This window comes from Alosa alosa, chromosome 23 (assembly GCF_017589495.1).
Source record: "Alosa alosa isolate M-15738 ecotype Scorff River chromosome 23, AALO_Geno_1.1, whole genome shotgun sequence".
NCBI lineage: Eukaryota > Metazoa > Chordata > Actinopteri > Clupeiformes > Clupeidae > Alosa > Alosa alosa.
Genome location: NC_063211.1, coordinates 7,993,069 through 8,010,974, shown reverse-complemented (window position 1 = coordinate 8,010,974; position 17,906 = coordinate 7,993,069). Strand labels below are relative to the sequence as shown.

At 40.9% G+C, this 17,906-nt stretch overlaps 2 protein-coding genes across 3 annotated transcripts; one reads left to right on the top strand and one right to left on the bottom strand.

Moving 5' to 3' along the window:
* Positions 1 to 61: 61 nt before the first annotated feature.
* On the bottom strand, positions 62 to 11,087 carry slc25a1b (slc25a1 solute carrier family 25 member 1b). The gene is made up of 9 exons (XM_048235197.1): positions 10,682 to 11,087; positions 7,920 to 8,027; positions 6,731 to 6,830; positions 5,352 to 5,490; positions 4,280 to 4,364; positions 3,731 to 3,835; positions 3,330 to 3,445; positions 2,854 to 2,927; positions 62 to 2,449 (listed from the first exon to the last, which is right to left on the bottom strand). The coding sequence occupies exons 1-9, from the start codon at positions 10,791 to 10,793 to the stop codon at positions 2,335 to 2,337; spliced, it is 954 nt and encodes a 317-aa protein (XP_048091154.1). The 5' UTR covers positions 10,794 to 11,087; the 3' UTR covers positions 62 to 2,334.
* Positions 11,088 to 12,068: 981 nt separating this feature from the next.
* Positions 12,069 to 16,896, top strand: zgc:56235 (Voltage-dependent anion-selective channel protein 2-like). Of its 2 annotated transcripts, XM_048235355.1 has the most exons (10): positions 12,069 to 12,217; positions 13,786 to 13,857; positions 13,997 to 14,046; positions 14,261 to 14,263; positions 15,005 to 15,157; positions 15,275 to 15,327; positions 15,712 to 15,933; positions 16,163 to 16,313; positions 16,566 to 16,623; positions 16,753 to 16,896. In XM_048235355.1, the coding sequence occupies exons 2-10, from the start codon at positions 13,791 to 13,793 to the stop codon at positions 16,842 to 16,844; spliced, it is 849 nt and encodes a 282-aa protein (XP_048091312.1). In that variant the 5' UTR covers positions 12,069 to 12,217; positions 13,786 to 13,790; the 3' UTR covers positions 16,845 to 16,896. The 2 variants fall into 2 exon arrangements, with proteins under 2 accessions (XP_048091312.1, XP_048091313.1); XM_048235356.1 differs by lacking the exon at positions 14,261 to 14,263.
* Positions 16,897 to 17,906: the final 1,010 nt, after the last annotated feature.

The following is a 17,906-nucleotide window of genomic DNA, read 5'->3' as shown; positions in this document are numbered from 1 at the left end:
AAAATTCAGAGAACAAAATAGAACGGATGAATATCAAAACATTAAGCAAACGGTACACTCGTTTCCCCCCTAATCATTTCGGTGTTTATTGGCAATGAGAATGAAAATATTGAAGGCACATCACATGGCGATCTGCACTCACAAAGAATGACATTATACATGTATGCATTAACTGACAGTGAAGATTTTAAGGTGTGCATTGATTAAGGATCACATTAAGACATAATTCCTATATGCCTATATTAAACAACATAGCAGGAGTAATGACTTTCAAAGATGTTCATGAGCATATTTCTTTTTGGGAAAACATTCCAGTTCAGTTTTTTTTTTTTTTTTAAGTTTAAGAGCAACAAGGGTATTGGCAAACAGGTCTGTAACAAGTGAAACCAACAAAGCTTGCCCTTATGGTATTGACATTTTTGATTAGATTATATTCAACTTTGTCGTTGTGCAGAGTAGATGCAAAGTACAAAGACAACAAAATGCAGTAGACAACAAAATGCATATGACACTGATTTGTCGTACCATAACAGAAGTCTTTAGCTATTAACAATCTGTAAAATGTACTTAACAGAACAATTGAATAAAAAGAAATACATTCAGACATGAAGACACATGGATGAAAAAAAAGCTCTGGATGATGCAACAAAATGTAACACCAGTTGTGTTGTAGCTCTGGTGGTCCAATACAGTGTGAAAGCAAAAAACATCACATGTAGCTGTTAGTCAATGTCAGCACTTTGCATATAATAATTATCTCCAGTATAACAAAATGACCAACAAAATGCATGCATTTCAATATACTGTAGGCCTACATTAAATGAGCGAAGACCTACGGTTGAGGCTTTGAAACCGATTAACTCAGTGCACCATGGTACCAGGTAATCGTTTTGCTGCACTCCTAATCCACGTTCACGTTTATTTAACATGGACATGTCTATTATGGACGTCTTGAGGTAGGAGGAAAATGCCTCAGTGCTGACAGCTGACACTAGTTTTGCGAATATTAAGGCGTTGTGGGTTTGTGAATCATGACTAATTTTCACAATACTGCAAAACATAAATTGGCTCTAAAAAAGGGAACTGCATGAAAGACTTGTAAGGAATAGATAAAAAGATAGAATGGGGATTCAATTAGGCACCCTGAGAATGAACGAGTAAGTGCTCCTACCATGAGACAATCTTGTGTATACATCTATTTTTAAAGACTGAAAGCTTTGGTTCTTTTGCAAGGGTCTCTTGAACAAATTCAAATTCTGTAGATACAAACAGGTCCATTTTCAAACATCTGTCTAAATGAAATGGCAAAAAATGCAAGAGTGATGAGCCCATACACACAAAACGACATGTTGGAGGCTGCTGTTGCGTAAAAAAAGTGAGTTAAATGAAGCTACCGAAACATAGGCTTCTAGTCTACTGTAGCTTTGGGGACAAGGATGTGTTACTATGAAGGAATGAGAACTATGAAGGAATGAGAAACTAACAAGGTCTTGCCTAAGGAACAGTTTTGCTCTGCTTTGAGGCACTAGAAGGAATTTTTTGTTCTAAGTATTTCATGAGAGCTTGCATGGATCTTTTCCAGGTGAAACACCTATACAAAAATATTAAAATAATAGTAATAATGGAAAAAAAAATCTGTGGGTGCATGAAACATTAACTTATGCTGTATGCATATACGTGCAGGCACTTCAACCATTTGTGTATTCTGTCCAGGAACGTCTAACTAAGAGGTTTTACCAGTGTTTTGGAGGAAATGTTGAACCCCTGATCTATATTTAAGGAGTTATGCAGCTGAGCATATCTTTGGCTGTCACTACTTCTGTCAGCATTAAAATGAAGGTAATTCAAATTACTATACATACAATGGATAAAATTCCATGAACAAAAAAATCATACTTTTTTTTTTAAAGAAATACATTTCTGATTAAAATATAATTTGTCAGTGAGTTTTAGCAATACATAATTAGCAACAATATACTGATAAAGGCTTAGTCTTTAGTCACTCCCAGCATTTGCCACATTTACCACATCGCCTTCTAAAATCTACATCTGTCTTACATATATTACAGTTTTAAAATGTGCTCTGAATAGAGACCTACACTAAACATTTATTAGCTTTTCCGTTTCAAGTATACTCTGTAGGTCTGTTATCACATTCGATTGGGAAAAGTGTTCCTTAGGGAAGTACACAATATTGCAGCCTGAGAGATGGTAAACAGGACTCCAGCAAAGTCTCATGAGTAATATAAGGCCTCAGCCACCACTGTCCCTGACAGGCTAATCAGACATCGCAGGATCAACTTGCTCAGCCAATCTCGTTCAGCCGAGCCAGCCTCACTCTGTCTTCCAGACTTTGTTAAGAACCTTGACCACCTCCTCGTAAATGATGAACACGATGGCCACATCCATGCACACTCGGCCCAGACGCGGGATAGTCCCCTTGTAGAACCTACCAGAAAAATAGACAATGATAGATTGATATGATCAAATGATTGATAATCATTTTATGATCAGCATACTCAGGGAGACATGACCAATCACTCAGGGACATACTGAGTGTGTTTGTGTCTAGTCTGCATGTATTTGTCTAAGTAACCTGCGTTGTGTTGAACCTGCGCGATTCAGCCCTGCACGCCTGGCTCGGGCTCGCATGCCAGCAGAACTCTTGAGGCGTGGGGGAGTGAGGTTTACCAACGTTCCACAAGCACAGCTAAGCTAGCTGGCATCCGTTACATCTACATGTCTGTGCTTTTGTCTAGTTGTGAACAGTAAAACTGCACAGGTGTGTGTATGAGTGTGTATTTGTTGTGTTTATTTCTGGGTGTGATGTGCCTGTGCACTATAGACACTTACGCTGCAGGTCCTTCGTGCTTCATGATCTTGATGGCGCAGTCTAAGGTGCTCTTGTACTTATGTGCCTCCAGACCCTAAGCACCGGACAGACACAAAGACATGGAAAAATATGAGACATAGCAGGAATTTCTCAGGTATGCAGTAGTCACCATGGTATACCTTACAGATGCAAAGACACCATTGTTTGACTTTTTGTCTTTTCATAATTCAAGTAAGCTGTCTGCCACACTCATAACCATCCTTCCAGCTGCACCAGAAATTACACATAATATAAATAGGGTTCAGCACCTTTACAATTATCATATACAATATGAACCATATCAGACATCATGAACCATATCAGACAATTATCATATACAATATGAACCATATCAGACATCACATTAACATATAGTATTATAGAATGCAACAACATGTTATATGATCTGTTTCGATTGGGGCTCCTCTTATTGCTAATTGCTGGTCTCGCCACAAACCTGCAGCCTGGTTTTGATGACGTCCAGAGGCGTGTTGCCAAACACACTGGTTGCTCCCGCTATAGCACCAAAAGCCCCGGTAATCAGAGGGTTCATGGTCTTGTTGGGATCGTCACCTGTTTTGAAACGGGTCAGAGAAAGGAGAGGTTGCCTTGTTTACTCACTGTTGACTGGGGTGTTTTGGAGCAAATTATATTACAACACTGGGAGCTAATTACTTACGAACTCCACAGGGATCAAAGGAAGGACGGCGAGGCATTAATTAACAAGCTTCATTAGCTCTGATAGCTTCATCAACTCTCAACCACTCACAGTCTCACACTCACTCATGCCTTTTCACACCAGCTGAGCCTCATGCAATTCACATATTATATGTGCATTTATGAACATTTCATCTGTACCTTTGTACCAGTTCCTTAGCGCAGTCATTACATAGAATCGAATAGCCTGATTGGATCCCTGTTTCAGTACAGTTGCCGTCAGCCCTTGATATGTTCCTTTAAGACCTAAGACATAAAAAAATATTTTCATAATACTGTAAGCACAAATAGATATGAGGTAAGCATTTATGGATGTATCAAATAGCAATGAAAAGTGCTACACATCTAAAGAAGCTGGTGTATTTGAGTGACCAATTCCACAGTAATCTTGTTCTAAATTTAGGTCTGGAAATTTACTAGGATCAGAGAGGGTTAAGACGGTCACATGGCAAAAGTTCCCATCACATGCTGCTCATGTGAATGTAAATGAATAAAAGTGGATGTAGAAGTGGACCAATGCTCTAATTAGTAATTTTATTGCAGTGTTCATTAAATTAACTGGGTGACAGGGTGTTAATGACAGTCCATATTCCTTTAATCTCCAACCTAATTCATGCAACATGATGTGTGGACTTGTTTCAGGACTCCACTAGAGGACAGCACTAGCATGTCAAATCTGTAAGGTCTTACCTTGAGTTTTAACGATTTCCCTGACCCCGTGGAAGAAGCCTCTGTACTTTGGGTTTCCTGACGTCTGATCATGAATGAACTTTACCTGCAGTCAGAATGACACAAAAAAATCCAAAATACATGTCTGCTTCCTTGGTAGAGATGGAAGGTCTGGGATAATATTCTGGTTCAATAAAAAAAATATATTCTCTGGAATACAAAGAAATCATTTAGGATCACACCAGAGAGAGTAAATGATTAATCACGTATCAGAAGATAGTTCCTGGGAATGATATTAACTTGCCAATGAGTTGCTGAGAAATTAGATGCAATTCAAAACTCAAATGAGATAAGTAACCTCTGGAGGGTGGAGCATTCTGCCACTGAAATGTACACTGCCACAGACTGAGCTCATCAGAGCTAAAAGGGACCAGGGTGTAAACAGTGTAAATACACCATAACATGGGCCTTTTATACTTCCAGACTGCATTTAATTAGGAATTGTTGGCTTTTGTTTCTTCAGTGTTCCCACCTCGGTACATATTCCTACCCATGCAATGTAACTCATCTCCCTTGAGCCCATTAGCAACAACGATCACTCACAGGACTGACAAGAGACTGATCAAATAGGCTCTGGCCCTTGTGCTGACACAACACTTCTCCTTCTTGACTGGCCCCGAGAGAGTCCACGCTGGAGGGTGGTTGGTCACCCATCCCCCCACAAGATAGCAACAACCGCAACAGCGCTCTGTCTAGGATGAGATATGACTGCCATTGTTCACTATGCGGTCTTGCATTAGGGGAGAGTAGCAAAGTGTTCATTGCTAAGCAAATTGCTCTCAATTATCAGGTAAACAAAATCACCCTCTACAGTACACCTTCTAGACTGCACATATATCCCCCCCAAGCAAGTAGATTGATGTCTTCCGCTGATGTAGGAGTACCGTCACACCGGTGTGACGGGAATGTTGGGAAATTAACATTCTAAAGAATATCTGGGTTCATTGAATTCAACATAAAATTTTAGAACCTTCAATTGTTGCGGAACTTAGAATGTTCAAAAACCTACACCTTTAAGGGTTAATTTACTGACCTTCACAGTCTCCATCGGGCAAACCACTACCACAGCCTCTGCCACCCCCGCCCCCAGGCCACAGAGGAGACCTCTCATGCTGTCCAGCTTGCCAGACTCATCCCGCATTTTATTACTGAGGAACTCAAACACCCCGAACCTTGGGAAGAAAACAAGAAGACACACCATAATTGCATGCATTAGTGACTGTGTGTACTAGCCCCCCCTTTCATTCAAAATTAAATCACCCCCAAAACTAGCGAGGAATGTCAATTCACAACACTCTTCCATGATTTAGTATCTCCGAAGCACAACAAATGGCTTTTTAATGACTTTTAAATTACTATTATTAAGTATGGTATTTATAGCTGCAAACTAATTAGCTACTTCAACAAGCCACAATAACTTTGCAACTGCCAGTGATAAACATCACTGTGTTGAGGAAAGACTGGTTTGCCTACTTCATACGTTATAGCAAAGAATTTATCTCTGAAGGTTTTTAAGAGGCCTACTTGCATTGGGAAATGTACATAAGCAAACCACACTTGCTAAATATGACATTAATCACTGCATTCTGCATGACACATTCTTAGTGTGAACATGTAATTAGCTTACTGTAATTTCCCAACTATTAGCCAAGGTTTATACATTGATCTTGCATAATTTATTCAGATATGAGGTTAATACACAGTAATATGGTATTAATATGGTTTTGTTTTTTTAACTTGCATAAAACGCTGTCCTGCGGTTTATACACAATGTGGCTAATACACAGGAAATTACTGTAACTACATTGAAATATAGTTCTCAATAAAGAAAGTTTAGACATCATGTCCTTCAAAGCGGAAACATGCAAAAGCAAACATGTAAGGAGCAAAACTCCCCTTTATCCCCACAGCATAATGTTCACTGTTCATCCCTCACCCTCCACCCAATATCAATCACTTTCATTTTCACGTTTTCATTTTCATTTAAAAATGGCTAAGGCATAGCGGCAAGAGAGACCACATTCTGTCTGGACAAATGCATATGCAGTGCACGTGACAAGGGCATTATCTCTGGCTCACATGTTGAGGGACCCCTGTGACCCAGCTGATAAGAAAACTACAACATAAAAACTATGGGAGACTACGAATCCCAGTGATTAAAGGTGTCTTATGCAATACTTTGCTGTGGACTACTGTAAATGGAAACAAAATGTCTTCTCTGAATGCTGCAAAAATACAGCATTCAGAGAAGACAAAAGTCAGCAAACTTCTCAACTAAGCTTGACTTTTGACCTTATGACTCTTTGGTGGGTCTGTTTCCAAAAACACTTTTCCATCTGAAGTAGGATGTCATAAATTATTTCATATAATTTTATGTGCAGTGGTCTAGGGTGGCAGACAGGTTGTTCCTACCGGACAGCTGCTTTCGGGATGGACCCATACAACAGCGAGCTGAGGCCTCTGTACAGGCCTCCGACCCCATGACCCTGAACCGTCTGCCTCACACAGTCCGCTGAGAGAGAGAGAGATAGGGAGAGAGAAAAAAAGAAAGAGAGAGAAACAGATAGACAGACAGATAGAACAGAGAAGGGATTGACAACAGATTCTGTTAATAAGTCTATGTGATCCCTGGTGTTTCGAAACCAGAGGACTTCTTCCCTCCCTGACACTCAAACACTATTAATTTCCTGACTATTAACAAGGTTTATACATTGATTTTGCAAAATGTGCTTTTATTCTGATTCATTGGGCTATTTGGCTTTGCAGTTAATACACGGGTGCAGTTCATACATGATTTTGTCCTGTGGTTTTACAATGTGGCTAACTCACAGGAAATTACTGTAAATATAAAAGCTTTGCTTTCAATGTATTTTCCTTGAACCACCACTGTGTGCATCTCAGTTGTAAGTTCAAAGTCTAAATTACTACAGTAAATGTCAGTCTAGATGTAAGCGGCTCTTTGCGGGAATTTGACATCAGATCATTAACTGCTTCGTGGTCAATTATTCGTGTATTTGCAGCCTAGGATTTGGTCAATGCTTAACTGCAGAGCTTTCCATGCATATTGCTTTGTAACACCCTCAAAAAAGAGGACTTTTTAATGGTTGCTAGTTCTAATTTTCTTTTGACTTTTTGTTGAGAAAACATCTTTGTTCTTCACCCATTCATGGAGTAGATATGTAACTGGACGTAACAACTGAACACCACTGCAGAGCAACTGATGCAACCGGACGGTCCTCAAACATGTTACTGTGACGAGGGTCCACCATTCAAAGTCCATTGACTGTGAGCACACTGATAAAGACTAGGGAGTAAGTGAGATATGGAGAAAGGCTTCCATTGGTGGTGGGGAACATCAAGTGCTAGCATGTTGAACCTTGAGATTATACTTTGACCTTTAACATCAATCACTTCCACAGGCAGGCAGCATGCTATATCACGTCATCACAAGTATATTAATGCATTATTAGCATATCGTTATCAAATGCATTACTGGATTCCCACTGTATGCAAATGTTGAAATACAGAAACAGAGCATGGCTTCTTTGGTCAGAGGGAAGTAAGAAGAAAATGTGAGTGGACAGGAGCATTTGAAACCCACCAATGCCTTTGTAACGTGGTGGATTGGCTTTCTCGTCTAACTGTAGCTGGGTCTTCACATACTCAGTGGGGAAAGTGATACAGATTTCAATGCCTCCAGCAATCCCACCTAGAGAGAGAGAGAGAGAGAGAGAGAGAGAGAGAGAGAAATTCACACTCACACAATACTCATGTTGAGATCTACACCTCATCAATCAAACTCTATATGGGTTAACTGAAATAAAACCCTTTTACGTTAGATGGTTAGGTGTCTGTTAAAAAAAGAAACAAGCTGTTTTATACACACAACTAACAAATGATAGTTGTGTTTAGCTGTGGTTAGCTGTGGTTGCCAGGACTTTGTGGATGACAGCATTTAGGATAATAAGGTTATCGATTTGTTTATCTGTCACACACATGCATTGGCATATTCCTTACTGTTTTCTCGTTTTTTTTATAAATATGAGATAAGGTGCTACGCCCTCTGTACCCACACTGCCCTTGCAGTAGCGGTGCCTTTGGGTGGTGGTGCAGGGGCAGAACCTGGCAAGATGTGGATGGAAAGGCCATGTGTTCGCCTTCAGAGAGGCTTGCATTCCCACCACACCTGAGCGTACCATGCTCTTCTGTGAGTGACTTTCATGATTTACCCCTAGATTTGAACCCGAATAGTTATTCATTGAAATCTTTGACTTTTTGTCAACTCTCTGTTGTCCGTCTCCATTTCAAGTTGCATTTACTGAGCTGTCCATAACAAAGGTGATCAGTTTCAAATTCGCCAACTCCCACAAAGCAAACTTCCCAGTCCATGCACAGCAATAACTCTGAACATAATACTTCAGAGGTGATCAGCTCTGGCCAACTTTTTCTATGCATCTGTCAAAATCAGCGCAGTGCCTCTCAAAAAACAGAAATAGGACAATAGCTGAAGGGACTGTTTAATTCCTATAGATTATATACAACTTTATACATGTTTGGTGTGTGTGTGTGTGTGTGTGTGTGTGTGTGTGTGTGTTTGGGTTTTCTTAAATGAAGTTCACTCTAGCAAACATTCCATTCCAGCATATTTTCCTGGAGAGCTTCAAGGCTGAATAAAAGATTACACCAAAGACAAAACAGTATGTCTCTTGATCGGTTTTCCAAAGGTACTGCTGACAAAAGTAAAAGACCAAAGGCTATTGGCTAGGTCAGCTAATATGACACCCCACTGTTTGCACAAAGGAAAAGGCAGTGACTGAGCAAGCAACAAAGCAAGCTTTTCTCCATATCTGATGGACACAACTAAAACAACATCCTCTCCAACTTCATGGGGAATGTTTTCTTATGGATCCATAATTCAATTTAATTAGGTGATGATTGTAAGAGAAGTTGGTCTCATTCCAGCCGCAGCCTGTAAAATCAGCTAGGGAACATGTCACAATTAATGATCACATGGACCTGCTCAGCAAGAAAATGTGGAGCATTTCTGCTGAGTCACCACAGGACATGCTGTAGCTAGCCTGCAACGTTGTTGTTTGAAAATTAGACAACACTATTTTTTGGCTGTGTTCAATAACACACAGTGTAGAGTGTGGTATGTGTGTTCAATAACACACCGTGTAGCGTGGTATGTGTCTGTCCAAAAAGGGTTCAGATGGCCTTTCCGTCTGGGTGGAATGTTCTGGAATGTTGTGTCATTGAGGGAAAAGGACACATATAGGAAGGAACCTGACTGACCAATATGCTCCTCACACAGAAACTACTACATGCTGCTCTGCCTATCACTAGTCTCTGAGTCACATCATTTCCTCCTAAGGAAACGTAAATACAGCGCACAAATTTCAAAAAAAAAAGGTCAGTTTCACATAACCTTAAAACTTGAAGGAAAGTATTATTGTATATTGAAAGTATATTGGTGCCAGTCATTTCTCACTTTGCTAAGTTCTGGTGTCATTACACAGGCTTTTCAAAATGCATTAATTTCACTCAACTGGCTTGATGAAGAGACCTTAGGTCGATCCATGCTGGCTTTAATTAGGGATGAAAAGGGCTGTTGTGTTTGCCCTGACTTTAGAACCGACTGGGAATCCCTGCTGGAGTTGACATGGTAACTTCAATGTATCCCACATACAATTTCTAAACGCATACAAATGGCCTGAATCTTACAGGGATTTTAGTGGCATGCCATTTCCATTACATGTCCAGGGTTAACAACAAACCACCTTGTCCACTTTATTTTTCAGTCACCATCATGTTCCTTTTATGTTTCTAGCAGTTGCGAGGAAGTCTGTACGAGTTGTTAAGAGAATCCTCAATGACAGTGAACTCATTAAGAACACACACCACATGCCATAAGCATCCATACTTGCCTGGCCTCAGGTGGAGAACGAGAGTTTTGAAATCCCTGCCAGGAACATAGCACCACATGTGTTACCAGCCTCTTTAGAACATACTGAATCGCTATTAAGCGACTATGCTAAAACAAGACATTGGAAGTCTAACCGTGAACAATATTGTATTCTAAATATAGTTTAAAAAAAAGAAACTAGGCATGTGTTCCCCTGAACAAAGTGAATGAATAAACAGACACCAATTTATGTTTGGCAAGCACATCTTCGATGACCAGAATCCTGGTAACATTATTCGTCTCGAATGTTAACGCTGCCTGTGTCGTTCAAGATGTTACAAAGAATGAATTATCTGGCTAATCGAATAGGCTTCTCTGTTTTGAAGAGCAAGATCCATGTTACTATTAAGGGTGGCATCAACAGAATAACAAAACACGAAAGAACTAGAATCACTTACCAGCTAAAATAGCTTTGCCTGGATGGGTTAGCTTTGCCTTCCCAGCTGGGGCTGCAGCAGCCAAGCAGTGCGGTCTGTGGAAAGGGCTTACAAATATTCGTTGTTCGGACATGATTAAAACTAACTCACCAGAAACCTCTCGTTATAAAGTGCAATAGGGGAATATACAATCAATGCATGAATTGTCCTTGTCTGCTTCGTCCTATTATTCTCTGCTGATCGATCTTACTGCGCGCGTAACAGGACAAACACCAGGAAACCCTGATCATTGGACTTTCAAAGAAGATTTTCGGATCACTATTGCGTGGTATCTTGACAGCACCAAAGTTTCCCTGCTGCCATCGGTTGTATGGTAGGCTAGTACCACAACATTTTTGGGGCGGGGCGGGTGATTTTGTCAACTCCACGTAGCGCCATATTTTCACACAATAACATGCCGTTTAAGGTGGACCGGCCATTCAGAACAATGAGAGCACCCTCTTTTCAGATTCAATGCCTGTTGCAAGCAATTGTTTTCTGATTAACGTAGCTTAACTGGTAGCATCTTCCACAAACTACACATAACCATCTGTTAACTATCTGACACAGAACAAACATCATGTTCTGTCCTCGTCAGGACGCCTATGGACTAAATATGCAAATACTTTGTGAAACATCAATTTATCTAGACCTATATTACAGCGTACAACCAACTTTTAAGCATATCCTGAGCTCTGGAAGCTGACCTCGTTAATCGTCTAGGCGTGTTTGAACCCATTTTAGACTACTTTTGATCAAAAACTCTTCTATTTTGGGTCAATCTCCCACTGACGCGTTTAGAAGCCTATTTCCTTCAAAAGTGTATTAATAAAACACATAAATATCAATAAACAATGCAATGATTAGGCCTACTGTGGCACAAGCTAATGGAGATTGCTCCCTCTGCTGGCCAGTTCCTGTAAAATTAAAAATTTAAATACGAAGTAAATCCATTGAAGGTAAAGTGAGACCTAATTGATCCTGCTATAACGGCTTACTACATTGTTTTGTGGACGTGCAGACCTATTGCACATTGCAGACTATATTTTCTGCCTGATTTCAAAAGTAAATTGTAAAAAAATAATTCTAACTAGAGCAGCAGACTACTTTTATCAAAAGCATTCATGTTAGTTTAACATCAATGGTGACTTTTTCAGGACCTGCATTTCTTACAAGTATATAGCTTACTGCGGTATTTTGGGATTGTGTTTTTATCAATTATGGAGTTTTCATTGACTGATTAATGCCTCAGAGTTAATTGACTGAGAGAGACCCATGAGCATTTCTCCACTAGATGAATTGTCTGTACATCCTTGCGCACTGTAGCCTGGATGCGCTGCAGTTGTCAATGCCACCGCCCCATTTAATTGCGCAAACTCCGTTTTTCTCCTTCATCGTGCCCTACCTTGGCAAGTAGCTAGCTAGCTAGTTGTAACAACAGGGCAAGCAAGCGACGGAGGAGGCTACCCAGAGAGGAATATTGTGCTGTTGTAGCATTGTATTCACCGTAAAGAAAAGGTACGAATAACTTCAAATTATTGAACAAACATAAATTATCAGTGATGCAATGCAATGATAATTTTGAGAACGTAATTGTGCAGCAAATCTGTACAGGGAAACTGGCCGCAATAACGGGTTGTGCTTGCAACAAGGATCATGTTAGCAACAGCAATGTTATATGTCAGGTCCGTCCGTCCAATGAATACCTTGCTTTGCCTAGCCATTAACGTAGCTGTGATATTAGTTAACTGACGTTACAGGACTGAACAGCTATACTGGATGATGTTGCTTCACGGATGTTGTGAAACGTTGTAATGAACCATTTGCTTGCTTGTCTCTGTGATGGGGCTTTATGGCCGTAGCGTAGCGGTACAACGTTAACGTTACTGTTAACTTGCGTAATCACAATAATCAAGCTAGGTTACTAGCTAAGTGGCTAGCCTAGCTAGCAAGCTAATACAAGTGATCATAATTATACGCAGCAAGCCTTAAGCAAATCATAAGTAAGTTATCAGATATTAGTTTTACACGGTTGTTATACTTTTAGTAGCCCCATCTTTAGTTTGACATTGTTTCTTTGCATACACCCACTCGGTTTTGCACTTGACCTCAGGCTGACTTGTCTTGGTAATGCTAGCATTGAAGGGGGTGTGTACGCTAGTTGCTCAGTTAGCTAACGTTTGACATTTCAGTCTTAAAAGTGACTTAGTTAATTTATAGCCTAAAGTTAATTCGAAAACATACAGATTGGTTATATTTCGTTTAGGCATTTTAGTTTAACACGATTATGTATACAGTTTGTGTGCTCAGTATGTTGGATAATCATGGACGTGTTTTTCATAATGTTGATACACTGTCTCTGGAGGGATTAATGTGTGCGTTGTTTCTGGCTGCTCAGTGATTGCTCAGCAGGTAACTGCTAACGTACGCACAAACATTCTACGGGACAGTGTGAATGAGGCTGGTAGGTAAATTCAGGGATGGCAGATAATCCAATATTCCTCCTGTCCTTTGGGTGAAGTCCTGGCCCTACTGTGCTGTTACATCCCAGACACTGAGTGTCGCCACGGATGTGTATAGTCGATTGCGGTTATGGTTTTGCTACTTTCATGCAGTTGTCGAGGCAAATCAGGCAATGTGCATTTGCAACACACCTGTAGGTGATTTGCAACCAAGTTACGTACATTATCGTCGTCATGACCGCTGATGGAATGCTACAAAGGGACAGCATCTTTGAGACTTAAAGCAAAAAAACTATAACAACCCTAAATTGGGGCACACATTCAAAGTTGTGCATGCGGTAGTTGGCTTGGGGTTTGCATGCAACGTTCACCTAAACAGTAGTTGTTTTACATTAAGAAATCGTGTTGTCCTGTTAGCTGTGGTAACATGTTTGTTCTGCAAATTTTGTATTTTTTAAGTCAGTTGCGATAGTGAAGATCTGACGGCACGGAAGATAGGCAGCTTCTCTCTTGCTCATTTATACAGAAAAAAATAAACATGATGGTACAGCGATTTTCTCTTGAACGTGCCTAGATGTAGTAAGATCTCTTGGGTATTTTTTCAAGTCTACCATTTCCAAACAGGCACAATGGCTGTACCTCCCTCATACTCAGACTTGGGGAAATCTGCCAAGGATATCTTCAGCAAGGGTTATGGTGAGTATCTGTGCAGGGCAACTATGGGCATGTCTATAGCCACTAGGAAACCCTATCATGTTTATCTGTCCACTGATCTGCAGTAAGAATTTAGCATACCCTGCTATTGCATTCTCTTTTGATTTGTTTAATCCTGTAGGTTTTGGAATTGTGAAGCTGGATTTGAAAACCAAATCCCAAAATGGAGTGGTGAGTGGACACTACCCCTGAATTCACCCATCCACCTCTATCCCTTCCTCTATTGCTCTCAATCTCTCTCTCTCTCTCTTTCTCTTTCTGCTTCTGCTTATCCTCTCCAAAGACACACAGGCCTGCATATGTGTTTGCGTGCTTTGGGGATGATGCTTTTTGATAACACAGTCTTTGTGTCTTTACGGCTACCCGTGGTGGGAAATGCTTGAAGATGGTAAGGGGTCTGTGTGGGAAATGCAGGCAGCTCTCCTCTCTGGTGTTATTCTACATCTGTGGGGTTTCTCTTGTCTGTCTTCACAATCACGCCTCGTGGCCATATCAGTGTCGGCCTGCTCTGTTGTGCTGCTTGTGCTGTTTGTCCGTGTAGATGTGGAATGTGCAGCCCAACTGTCAGTGTTTTCAGTTACAATCAGATTTTATTATTTCACTCTTGGGAGAATTGAGTTTATAATGGTTGATTGGATTGACACTAAGTTGCAGGGAAATTATTTTCATACTTTCATTTGAGTTATTGTCTTAGCCTCATTTAAAAACATAAAACAAAAAACATAATAATAATAATAATAATAATAAATGCTTCCTACTGATAAAGACTTTGACTTGAACACATACATTCCCACCCAGCCCACAGTGATTACAGCACATTATATTACATTTTCAATCAACTTTAATTCCAACAAATATTGAGATGAAGTAGATGGACTGATTGGTCAGTTTCCAAAATGAAATGCACCTGTTTAATTGTACGTACAGATTATTCTTAATTGCATGTGCAATTGTACATTGCCATTAATTCTCCTCACATGTTCAGTTCTTGCCCTGGTTTCTCTAATGGTCTCTGTTTTAACCCTTTCATGCACATGCACCCCCCCCATCTTCACTCATCCATCTTGTGCCATGCCTATTTCCCCCTACATTAGGGAAGTGCTGACGCCTTCTTTTTGCCTTTTCTCAGGAATTTAACACCTCTGGCTCCACCAACGTGGACACAGGCAAGGCCGGGGGCAACCTCGAGACCAAGTACAAGATGAAGGAGATCGGCCTGTCCTTAACGCAGAAGTGGAACACAGACAACACTCTCGGCACTGAGGTGGCTGTGGAAGACCAGGTTAGTCAGCCCCTTGAGGCAGTTCTTTCAGATGCTGTGATCTATTTACACAAGGTTTAACTAGGTAGCAGGGAACTGTTTTAATTAACATCTGTCTTCTCATCCTACATCCTACAGCTAACACAGGGGCTTAAAGTGGCTCTCGACACTTCGTTCGTCCCGAACACAGGGTATGGTTCTCTTCCAAATACTGTTCTTAGGTTCTTTGTAAAGATCTAAACAGGAGGACAATTATTTATTATAGTAGCGGGATCTAGTGCCAGTTACAGTATTTCCCAGAACTGAATCCCACTTTGTCTTAACTCATCTGTAACAGTCAGCTTTACCAAAAAAAAAAAAAAACTATGGACCACTCAGCACATTTAATAACTCATTCTAGACTTTTAAGTCATTTTTACAAAATGTTAACTAATGCTTAAAGTGCACTCAAGTCCTGTAATCTTGCACTGCGCTGAAAACCAAAATAAATAGAAAATTGAATTGTAGTTGCTGTTTTAGACTAGTTTATAGTGTGCGTGAAATTGAAAGAGCATGTGTCTTTTATTTATCACCAGGAAGAAGAGCGGGAAGCTGAAATCCAGCTACAAGCGCGACTACATCAACCTGGCCTGTGACCTGGACTTTGAGGGTCCCATTGTCCACTCGTCCGCCGTCTTGGGCTATGAGGGATGGCTGGCTGGCTATCAGATGGCCTTTGACACGGCCAAGTCCAAGCTGGTGCAGAATAACTTTGCTCTAGGCTTCAAGGCCCAGGACTTCCAGCTTCACACGAACGTGTAAGCACCTGTTACACATGTTAAGGTGAATCTGTGTCTGTGCATCGGATTTCAAAAGTGTAAAGCATATGGACGTCTTCCATCCAACGCTAGCAGTGTTCTCTTTAAAAAACACAGGGCAGTTTGTGCAGACCATGGATGAATTTGCAAATGAACAGAGATGAATATAATGGAGGTACAATGAACTTAAAACAGGGAGCCTTATGACGGTTCCGATTTATTCCCTCAGGAATGATGGAACAGAGTTCGGTGGCTCCATTTACCAGAAGGTGAATGATCAGCTGGAAACTGCTGTGACCCTGGCTTGGACGGCAGGCAGCAACAACACACGATTTGGCATTGCTGCCAAGTACCAGCTGGACAAGGACGCCTCCATTTCAGTGAGTGGAGTGTTTTGATAAGCTTGCCAGATGTTTAATCCTTGTAGTGTTAATAAACAGCCCCCTCGAATAGCCAGCAATATGTATTTGCCTAATGTTGAATGCGGTAACGTTTTTCCTATCACAGTGAAAAAAAAGTTTTGCAGATGTCTGGTTCTCTAGGGAGTGGGAGGAATGTGCTTGTCTTGGGGTGGACTGGAGGCTATGTTCACTTTGAGATTTTCCTCGCTTGCTTACTTGTACTTTTCACAGGCCAAAGTAAACAATGCTAGTCTGATTGGAGTTGGCTACACTCAGAGCCTGCGACCAGGTAATGGCTTCTGGCACTACCCACTTTCCTTTTACATAGTCTCATGTTATCCAACTGTTTATGACATTATTATCCTTCCCTGGCATTCCTGATCTCGCTAAATGTGAACCACCTTTTCCTTTTCGTCAGGAGTCAAGCTCACTCTTTCGGCGCTAGTCGACGGCAAGAACTTCAACTCAGGAGGTCACAAGGTTGGCATGGGATTCGAACTGGAGGCGTAGAGGTCCTTCTCTGAATGACATGACAAATAAATGACAAAGAGCTGAGAGCCCATCTATCACCACCGTTATCCTTTTATAATTTCAGCATATGTAGTGTCCTCTCACCCTATGCACACCCCACCAAGCTAACACACACACACACACACCTTTTCACCCCACCGTTTTACTTAAGTTCTAGTTAACAGAACCAGATCAATGGTCAGCAGCATTTCTCTAGAATGGAAAAACACAGATGATCTAAACAATGCATGATGGGAAATGTAAACCCACTAAGCAGCAATCTTGCCCATGAGTGACATTTAGTGATTCACAAATGGGTTACAACCAAGGAAATAAGAATGAAAACTGTTTATGGCTGTCTTCCTCCCATCAGATCGAATGAACAGTCATGATCCTGCAGACACACACCCACACATGCAGATGTGACGAAGATTTCATGACCGTTTTCAGTGGCGTTGTGTAGGTCAGCTCAGAACTTCTAAATATTCCCAAACCCCAGCTGATGACGTATGCTTACACGTGTCTGAAAGAATTTCATGACCTATTTCACACACAAGTCCTATTTTTTTCAACAGCACTAGCTCCAAGGGAAATGTAAAACCTCTGCATTCTGGATCTTGACGCTATGCTATAGAACTCTGTTATGAATCTTAAATAGAAGGGAACTCAGAAGGCTGATACATGTAACTTCAGAGTTGGGTGGCTTAAGCATTCCACTAGGAGGGGGACGTCTCAGGCCAAACCACCCTGTTGTAATGCTTGAGACTAGTGCTCTGGTCAGTTGAAACAGGTAGATTTTTGCGGGGCTTTGCATTGAAGCTCTGGTGGTCCAGCAAGGCCATCAACTCATTGACAGACAGGGTCACAGAGCGCACGCAGTTCTTCGATAAACTCAGGAAAAGAGAATGAAATAAGTCAGTTTCAGCATTTTAGTCCTGTCTGGTGAACTGTTTTTGAGATGTTGAGCATCTGTTGACATTGGAAGCTGCTACATACTACAATTCTTAAACTGACCCTGCTGTCCAAGTCCTCTGTTGCGTACACATTGATCATGTGTATGTA

Bases quoted from the DNA above. Each gene is read 5' to 3' on its own strand.
- zgc:56235 (XM_048235355.1), top strand. From the start codon at position 13,791: ATGGCTGTACCTCCCTCATACTCAGACTTGGGGAAATCTGCCAAGGAT. The intron at 15,934-16,162 runs GTAAGCACCTGT...TTATTCCCTCAG, and splicing joins TTCCAGCTTCACACGAACGT to GAATGATGGAACAGAGTTCG. The intron at 16,624-16,752 runs GTAATGGCTTCT...CCTTTTCGTCAG, and splicing joins CACTCAGAGCCTGCGACCAG to GAGTCAAGCTCACTCTTTCG.
- slc25a1b (XM_048235197.1), bottom strand. From the start codon at position 10,793: ATGTCCGAACAACGAATATTTGTAAGCCCTTTCCACAGACCGCACTGC. The intron at 4,365-5,351 runs GTCAGTAAATTA...TTCTGACTGCAG, and splicing joins GCCCGATGGAGACTGTGAAG to GTAAAGTTCATTCATGATCA. The intron at 2,450-2,853 runs GTAAGTGTCTAT...TTTTTCTGGTAG, and splicing joins AAGCACGAAGGACCTGCAGC to GTTCTACAAGGGGACTATCC.